The sequence below is a fragment of the Scatophagus argus genome, chromosome 2 (genome assembly GCF_020382885.2).
Source record: "Scatophagus argus isolate fScaArg1 chromosome 2, fScaArg1.pri, whole genome shotgun sequence".
Classification (NCBI taxonomy): Eukaryota; Metazoa; Chordata; class Actinopteri; family Scatophagidae; genus Scatophagus; species Scatophagus argus.
This window is the reverse complement of record NC_058494.1, coordinates 16,225,162-16,235,000: the sequence shown is the minus strand read 5'-3', so window position 1 is coordinate 16,235,000 and position 9,839 is coordinate 16,225,162. Positions and strand designations below refer to the sequence as shown.

Sequence of the window (9,839 nt, the reverse complement as noted above, 5' to 3'; positions counted from 1 at the left end):
CACACGCACACACACACACCCTTTTAAACACACACCCCACCTCTTTTGCTCAAACACACATCCTGTCTTTTTTTATAGTTAGACATAAACGCACGCACACACACATGCACAAACACACACACACATACACACAATCTCACTCCTAATATTCAAACTCAGAATGTGAAACAACACACATTTTTCCTCACATCATTTTTTCTCGCACCCCCAAAAAAACATCCTCCAATCTTTCAAACACCCTTCTCATCACCAACATTTGTGAGTCAATCTGTTTTGAAGTCACACACATACAAGAGACGACTCAAATTATAGCCAGGATCAATTTATTTCAACCCACTCGCATACCCTCAGAGATCCGCTCAACAATAAATACATTTTTACACCATACCAAAGTTTTACACAAACATAAAAGACTACACATTGCTCATAGGTCATATTCACAAAGCAGCACACAATGCTCTCTCCATGATCTAAAATACATGTCATATTGAGTATTGTTTGGTAAGTCATCATTTTTGTATTTAAATGAAAAAACAAACAATATTTAATTGTGAAGTTAGTGAAAAATGTGTTTCCTGTTTCCCACTTTAGCCCTGGATTATATTCAATATGTCATTCAAAATGAAATCAAGGGCAATGCTCCAGTGCTGGTCTACGCTCAGGCTGTTTTAAGCCTCTCTTAGACATGAAATAAGGTGTGATATGTAAATTCTCTACCAATTTTACATGTTGCCATTATGTTTGAAAAGAGACAGAATCCTTCACAAGGCAGCATTTCTGTAAGATTTTCCTCCATGCTTCAATGATAAAAGCAGTTGCACTGCCAGCAGAGGCGAAGTTAAGATTACAGTGTTCTTACATATTTTGAATATAGTGTGCAAACCAATCACGAGAGAGTGGAAACGAAGCTTAGAGCAATGCTTTGTGATCGCAGGGAGTGTTAAGCAGCACATTTGACTCTGTTGAGGAATTTCTTCTACTTTTGTATAAATCTGGCTGGACATTGGTTCAAAGCTGATATTGATACACCAGAAACAAGACAACAAGACAGTTTAGCAGCAGGTTGCAGCAAACCGTCCCTGACCTTGCACAATACCTGTTACTTACGACGAGCGATTAGTCGATTAATCAGTCTGCAGAAAACTCATTGATGACTTTTTATGACACATTAGGTTCATTATATGTTGAAAAGACCAAAATAGAAAAGAAAAAGAAAAATACAGAAAGCAAGAAGGGGGTTAATGTTCTGAGAAAAACACAGGTAGTTTAAAAAAAATCCCAAATGTATGAGCTGAAAACTAGAATAATCTCTGAGATTGTAGTTATTTTTATTTTATTTTTTTTTAAGATTCTTAGGATAAACCTCATCACTCCACAGATGCTTTGCCCTTTTCTTATGCCCATCAGAGTCCCCACATCATCATGAGCATCATGATTTAGACGAAATCGTCCATAATTTTACCCGGGAAATATCACGGCATTTGTCCACTCATTGTAGTTCCAGTATGCTGTTTTTCTCTGAAAAGGCCCAATTCAAAGCCACTCTTTCAAGTCTGGATGCTTTTGATAATACAGTGATTATGGGCTAAAATTACTAGTAGCCTGTTTCCTTATTTCAAAATAAGTATAATTTAGGTCATCCACTGCAAGCGTAATGGACAGCAAGTTGTGGCGTCTGTGGTGTGAGGAGATTGGTCTTTAAAAAAAGAAAACAAAAAAAAACAATATTCCACTTGTAAATTTGTAGTATTATGGTGTTTTCTTGTAAATTTGTGACTTTATTCTCAGAGAATATCCAAGGTTTGTTTGTTTTGTTTTTTTTTCCAGGTAGATTTCTAAATATCAACCCTTTCCTCAGCTAAGTCATTTTTTAACTACAATGGCCCTAATGCACTGTTGTATTTTTAAGGTCAGTTACTGATATAGTATTTGAAAGGGGCCAGACAACAATAACAACATGTGAGTCCATCCAAACATTTGACTGACTGTCAGGGATGAAGGGGGTTAAATCACACATTAGAAAGACCAATGTGAAAATCCAGCTGCTGTGAACACCCTAACGAGTGTGGTGGTTTCTTACAGTATGATTGCTGCTTATAGCCAGATGCAATGGTAACTTAATCCTCTCTTTGTGCTTTGAGCCGTTTGTGTAGCTCTTGCTGCACCAGAGGTCAAAAGACAAGATGTAACAAACTACACTCATAAAGAAGATACACTCAGTTAAAACTGTACCAACATGTTTTGTACAAATAATCAATCAATCAATAGCACATAAAGAAACAAAACATTCTGTTAGTCAGGAATGTAACCACAGTGCTGTGCTTCCTGTAATGTGCAGGAAGAGGACAGACTAAAAATGACAGCATGAGTATATCTCTCCATAACTGACAGATGACATGTGTGTGGCACATACAGAAGGACGGAGAGCTATAATATGAACATATTGGAACCTGTACCTACTCAGTTGTGTCATAAAGCTAATGCACAGGTTCATTCGGACCAGCGATAGCACTGTGCCAAAGCTATGCAGCCTCATTCATTTCAGTGAGACTGATGCCATGACCCAGTAGTCCCACTACTGACGGAATACTTTGTAACACATACACCACTTTTTATCTTTTAACTGTCAAAACCCAGTGTTATTTTTGGTCAGAGTTGGCCTGACTTTTCTAGTCTTCAACCACTTCTGGTCTGTAGCCTACCCAACATGCAAATCAACCAACTCAAAACAGACAAGATACACAAAAATTAAGGGAAAAGTTCACCCAGAACAAGCTCTAATGCACATGCATCTGCCGAGATCAATGAGAACTCGAGATCTCTGCATACCTCAGTGTACACATGCTACATTGAGGCTCACATCACACTGACACAACAGAGAGAGTTCAGCCAAAGCTGAGCTAAACTTACAGCGCATATATGTGCTGTCAAACTCGTGCTGCCACTTCAGAAGTGGTGCTCAACGCTAGTTGAGTGTAAATAACATTATTTTCACTTTTTACACTTTAAAACAAGTTCCTACTGCAACATTTTTCTGTGCATGTTGAGTGAACTTTCATTTTTGGGTAACTTTTCCCTTAATACACTGTTAGGTCTAGTTCTGCAGATGTCATCATCATCATCATCAGAGCAGATGAAAAAGAGCATGAGTAAAGATAATATATACTCAATCCATATTCAGAAGAGCACACACACAATACATGTAATATTGCGTATACAGTATGTCACATTAAAAGTGCTGCACTCCAAAGCATTATGGGATATTCTGGATGCATTTGTGCAGTGTGGCGTATATTTATTCTTTTTTTTAGTGCACAACACAAAGAGTGAATGACTTCTGCACTTATTTTTTTAGGATTTACATTTCATTTTTCAAGTTTTCAGAAGCCTGAAGTTTGGAGTGCCATTTATCTCTCAGATCTCATAAGGTTTATACTCCCAGTGCACCTGACAGTAGGTTATCACCCTTTACTAAATACAGCATGTGACAAGGCAGATATGATCTCTGTCAAATCTGAAGCCCTTGACTAAAAAAACAAAGTGACATAAGTTAACTGTTGTCTGTTAACTGTGACGTAACTCTAAAATGACCGAATGGTCCTCTCAATCTAAAAATTGAAACAGGGCAAAGGATTTCTAGGGTTCAATCCCATGTACAGTATCATTTTTTCTTACCTTACAAACATCACTGAAGAAAATCTAAGTCGGCGATTGATGCTGATTTAATTAGTACCACAGCCAAGTTTTGAGCGACAGATTAACTGATCAAAATGAACAGATTACTTTCTCTGTTGCATGATCCCAATTGAGGAGATCTACTACAAATTAACTTATCATTATTATAACTATATGTTACAACTGCCCGGTGGATAGATAATGAATCACTTGAGAGTTACAAGTCAAAGTGGGATGTGCGTCTCAAGTTTTGTTCATATTGACCACTGAGATGTTGAAAACGATTTTTGCGTCACTCTTGTCGTGCTTTTCAGCATGACATGGTGATGAAAAAAATCAATTAACACGGATGGTTACATATGTCGCATTTCACTTTGTGGACTGAAGTGAAATGCAGTTTTCTATCATTTTAAGCAATTAAAATCAGTTTCACAAATAAATGAAAGTAGATTTTCAAGAACATTACCTTTCATCGGTTAAGATTGTAAACTTTTACAATTTATATTGTGTTTCTCCTCTATGCTCGCTGTTTATGTGCCCATTTGTATGCCCAGCAGATTGGGGCATTCACGCTGTACCACACTTGTCGCTCCTACAACCTGTGACAAGGCTTTACATGATTTCATTGCTAATAAAGTTTCCTAAAAACAAGGCAAAACTATAACAACAAAGGGTACTTTGATAATTTAAGCATGACTGAGGAAAATCAAGAAAGATAAAAAAAAAGAAATCAAAAAAGAAGGAATATTTCTAAGTAGTAACAACATGAAAACACTAGAGGGAGCTGTTACAAAGATTTCCTTCTATTCATACACTGAACATCCTCAGATAATAATCTACGTGGAATGATTTATAGCCACAGTATTTAAAACTACACATTTCAGAGGTACAGTCTGGTGATGGCATGAATACAAATAGCCTAATTTTTTTGTAACAATATGCCCCTCGTCGACTGTCTCCTGCATCAGCTGCAGTGCATTGTGGCAGTATATCTTAAATAATAACTTCAGCTATATCAAAGCAGTGCATGCAGGGAGAATACCGTGAACATGAGACTGATGTAAACATATGAAAAAAGTCACAAGGTCTTCATTTTCATTTTGAGCTGTCCTCAATCATGTTATGTTTCAAAATGTGGTATTGTGCAAAGAAAGAAAGAAAGAAAGAAAGAAAGAAACTCTGCTTACAAGGTCAACAAAAAAGTTGTATTAGACTCCACTGCCATTTAGATAAACTTGTTTCATCAAATGTTGCTGTTAGGCATGACAAACATGGTTTCTGTCTCTTGCTCCCTCTCGGTCTAAGGCCTCTGTTCATGTAAAGGCTTCATGCCCTTAAAATAACCCAACCTACTCGTCTGAGTGTGTCAGTAGGGATCTGTCTCTGTCTCTCTGTCTCTCTCAGCTGAATGTGTTTCTCTCCAGACCAGTCAGTCAGTCTGATCTGAATCAATCTGAACACACTGCTTCATTTTCATGTCCCTTTGATCCCTTCATCCACCCTTTTCACTGTCCTTAACTGCTTTTCTCTTTCATTATTCCTCTTCACCCACTCACACCCACTCTCTCTCTCACACACACACACACACACACGCACACACACTTCTCTCATCTCCTTGCACTCCTGAGTCGCGTGGTCCTTGCTCGCTCCTGGGCTTGCAATGTGGTGATGGCCGTCTTGGTCCAGTATTCCACCTCTTTGAAGATTCGGTACACCCAAAGCTTCAGCTCAAACAGAGTAGTCGGACCTTCTAACTACCAATAAGAAGGAAAGAGATCACCAAACTCTCATTTATTTCTAGCCAACGCTTTTCATCATCATCAAAACAACTCTCTTGTCATCAGAACCTACCTCCAGTCCCTCCATGCTGGGAGTCTGGACTGCTGCACCATCAGCAGCTTTGAGGAGTTCTCCAGTGTTGATCAAGAGAAGCCACAGCCTGTCCTTTACGGTCTTCCTCTGGGTCTCATAATCAGACTTCTTCCCATCACCCAGCTCCTCTTCCTCTCTGGCAATGCCTCTCTCCAGCAAGCTGTGGCACTGGAGCAGAGCAGAGTGGACACGCCACAGCTTGTCCCTGCTGTCCAGCTGGGAGGAAGGAGGGGGGACGGACACCAGACGACCATCAGTCACCAAAACATCTGCAGTGAAATTCTCTTTCTTTCTCTTGAGGAGGAAAGAGAGGAAAACAGGAAGAAGAAGACGGGTGAAAACTGAGAATACAAGTGACATTTGGGAAGGCGTTTATGTGGGAGAGGAAGAGGAGGAGGAGCTGGATATTAAAGGGTGCACGTGGGAGTTTAAAGAATGTTTTCTGTCAACTACTAGCTGACTGATGTCACTTTTGACAGAAGTTTGGCACAGTGTTGAACATCATTGTCTATGAGGCAACAGGGATTGTCCCCTAATGCAATAGGAATGTGTTCAGTTTCCTTCAGTTGGCTTAAAGAATAAAACATATACAACAACGGAAAAGGTCTTCCTTTGAGGAGGACTTTGTGGTCATTCCAGTTCCAGTAAGGATTTCTTGTGTCAACATGTGAAAGGTTAAAACGAGCTGGTTAAAATTAACACAAAAGCACCACAGATGCAAGGGGACAAAAGTGTTTGTACAACACACACAATAGCATGCAATGAAAGGTCTGTAAAAGTCAACACCTGAAACACAAAATGATTACCAAATTCCTGTCCAGACACTAAATAATTAGTCCAACATTTTGAGATTACCTTTGCTTTGCATAGAGACTGAAAAGAAGCATCAAGCCTGGCTAACCATAAATAGTTGTTTCTATACTTTGCTTTTGGACAAATTAAATAAATGAGACATAACATATTGATCACTGAGGTTTAGAGGTGCTATAAGGTAGAATTCACTGTTTCCAGCATTTATGCTAAGCTAAGCTAACAACTGCTAGCTAGTGGTGGCTTCATATTTACTATGCAGACATGAGAGTGATATCAATCTCCTCATCTAACTCTCAGCCAAAAAGCAAAAGCAAGAACTATTTCCCAAAATGTCAAACTGTTCCTTTATCATTAATTAAACAACATTACTGTAGTTTGACAAACACCTTTGCACGTTATCTTAAATCATGACTAGTCACAGGCATGACTGCAGCTGGCATCAGAATCAACTTTGATACTCGGGTGAGCTGTGAATCCTCCTGTGAGGCCTCCTTGTGACATTTTTCCGGGGCGCTCATGTTGAATCCTGCAAATTAGTATCAGTATGAAAGACTGGCCTAATGTGACCTGTGTTTGCTCAGAATCACAGCAGAAGTTACAATTGTGAAATGTGATTCAGGCAGTTCCCAGATACCCCACAAAGCGATACTGTAGTCAGAGACAAAATTCTCATGGATCATTTGGAACTATGATAATGTGGTATACTCTGAAAATGATTTAAGAGGTATCAAACGGATGCTGTGAATTTGTGTTTTCCCACCTAATGAAAAGGCAAGGGACAGCCCGCGTGGAAAAAATAACACTCTGCCAGAAAAATATTCAATTTGCATCGGATTTCAGAGACAATTCCTCTCAGTCAAGGAGAGAAAACACAGGGGACAAAAACACACATAAATTTGACAGGCTGAGACATATCTAATCATCTCATGGTGCGTTCACTGGTATGTATCTGCAGCTTACAGGGTGGCAGCATTTCCAAAAAGAAAGCTATGCTCATAGAGTCAGTAATAAGGGTGCACGAGGAACTGTCAAGGAGGAGAATATTGGAGAAGACATAAAAGACAGTGGAAAGAAGGGTCAACTCCTGGAAGCCAAGTGGATGAAGTTATATGCCAGGCCGCTCCCTTGCTCTTGGCAAAACAAAACACATGAAAAGAAGGATGAGGCAGTGAACTGGCAGGAAACCAATAAGTTTTAATAAGCGGTAGCTCTCACACCTATAGGCAAAGAGAGGCAGGCTCGTGGAAAAGAGATGAGGGATTCATGCCCAGGCACTGATGAGTTTGTGCCAAAAAAACGCCCACCTCTGTCATTCCAACTGAGTTCACCCCCCTCCACTCTGCATTTTTACCCCCTGCTGTCCTAGACAGAATTTCTTTTTCTTTTACACACACAGACATACAAACACACACACACACACACACACACAAACCCTCTTATCTTGCTTTTGCACGCATCCCTTTCATAGTTCTTTCTCATTCTCTCTCACGCACACACGCTTTGTCCATGTGCTTCTTTCAATGCACGAACGCACGAAGTTACAGGCGTTTCTGCATAGAGGACACCCATGACACACACACACACACACACACGCACGCACGCAGAAAATCTATTAATTTTCCATTTAACCTTGGCCTATTTCTCACCCTCCTTCACACACACACACACACGCACACACTATTTTTTTCTCCCAAGTCCTCAGCTCTGGACTTATACTGTGATCTACTGGCAAGTTGGAACCAGTGGGAACAATGAACTCCTCTACTCACATAAAGTTCCAATAAGATGGAGCACTCATAGCGCAGCTGCTCGGCTATGGCAGCCGTCCGGGCCGCAGTGGTCCTGCTCTGATCCGGCCCGGTCATGCGTCTAGTCCGCCTGGCTGCCATTGGACCTCCAGCTACCTCTGCCGAAAAAACACACGCACTTTGCAGGAGAGCTACAGGCCGCCCTCCCACCTCCTGTATTACGCCCACATGTACTGTCGCCTCATCCCTCGACGTCAAGGTTCATGGTTCACTTCAGGCAGCCTGGCTTCCGTTCCCCTTTGCCAAAACTCACTCTGCGTTAATTAGAGTCAGCGCGCTCTTCGTCTCTTAGGTTTCGGTAAAACGAGTTTCCTAGTTTGTCCGACCTTGTCTGCTCTCTGTTGCTTATGTTACAGAGTTTGTTTCCAAATCTCCGCCCTTTCCCCCGGGAACCTGATGCCAGGCAGGAGGAATTTAACGGGACGAGCGGGGGCGGAGAGGGACGGAGTGCAGGAGAGAAGAGCTCATTCACTAATTCATGCGAAGCTTGTCTGACTTACTGGTAGTGACATACGCAAAGATGACCTAAATTTTAGTAGGATGTTGTCTGGACTTTACTTCAGTCGACTCCAGTATGTACATGAGCCCTCCTTATGAGAAAAGTTATTCCTCTACCACCCAGAAGAGGAAATAATTAAGCAGGCCCACTTCCTTAAGTACCGTGGGTCTACTTGTACAATTTACCTGCAACATGATCAGTTTATAACATATTGTTATTCTAGATCGAATTCCCAAAAGCAGGCTTAACTTCATGAACTCCAAAGAATCCTACTGCTTAGATTGTATTTGATACTATAAGTAATATTTAACATTTTAACACACTTTAAATACTTTCGATTGAGCTTTTTATTTATTGCTACAGACCATTAAATTCCATAAACATACTGTAAACAAACTACAACGTACAATAAAGGACTGGTGATTTCTCTCCTCTAAATAACTCTCAAAAGGACAATAACATAGCTGGGAAGTATGCAAGGGCTTTTAATTTAGAATAAAGGAATACATAATTGCATATTATGGACCCTCTCATAGGAGACATTTGTGCTTGTCATAGCAGAAAAACAACAGGTGTAACCAGTGTTATTAATGGTGGGTTTATTACATTTAGACTGCCAGGAAGCCATGTCAGTAAGCCAACACGCACGATGCCAGAGCCCTGCCACAGGCATACAGAAATGGATGCATGCAGTTGCTATAGATGTTGGCTTTTAGCCAAGTTAAAAGTCCTAATAAGTAACATACATAACATAACATCAAAGTCAAATTTGATTTTGTCAACTATTTTAAATAATGTGTGATTTACAGAGTTTATGAATTCCACAAGGTGATGGGAAGAGAGAGAGAGAAAGAAAGAAATAAACAATGTAGAAAATTAATAATGAATCCCATTTTAAGGACTGGTCAGAAGTCAGATATTTATCATTTATAATGCAACACTGTAAACACTGCTTTATCTATTCTGAAAGTCAGTTAAAATATAAAAATAACCACTCAAAATGTCATATTAGCTTTGAAGCTTTAATTTCAACTTCAGTGGTTAAGTCATGTGAAAGTTACACTTGGATACGGCATGTTATTAAAAACACCTTGAACTGAGGTTCTAAGGACAGATGGTGCTGTATGCAGTACAGACTAAAGCCATTAGAGACGTATTTGTGATTCTGTCAC

General features: G+C 39.9%; 1 protein-coding gene across 1 annotated transcript; it reads right to left on the bottom strand.

The window, feature by feature from the left end:
• Positions 1-301: 301 nt before the first annotated feature.
• Positions 302-8,720, bottom strand: cntf (ciliary neurotrophic factor). Its single transcript, XM_046414110.1, has 3 exons — positions 8,130-8,720; positions 5,527-5,841; positions 302-5,429 (listed from the first exon to the last, which is right to left on the bottom strand). The coding sequence occupies exons 1-3, from the start codon at positions 8,247-8,249 to the stop codon at positions 5,283-5,285; spliced, it is 582 nt and encodes a 193-aa protein (XP_046270066.1). The 5' UTR covers positions 8,250-8,720; the 3' UTR covers positions 302-5,282.
• Positions 8,721-9,839: the final 1,119 nt, after the last annotated feature.

Coding starts and splice junctions, on each gene's coding strand:
- cntf (XM_046414110.1), bottom strand. CDS start 8,249: ATGGCAGCCAGGCGGACTAGACGCATGACCGGGCCGGATCAGAGCAGG. Junction 5,842..8,129: donor CCATCTTATTGGAACTTTAT/GTGAGTAGAGGA, acceptor TTCCTCCTCAAG/AGAAAGAAAGAGAATTTCAC. Junction 5,430..5,526: donor CCAGCATGGAGGGACTGGAG/GTAGGTTCTGAT, acceptor TCTTATTGGTAG/TTAGAAGGTCCGACTACTCT.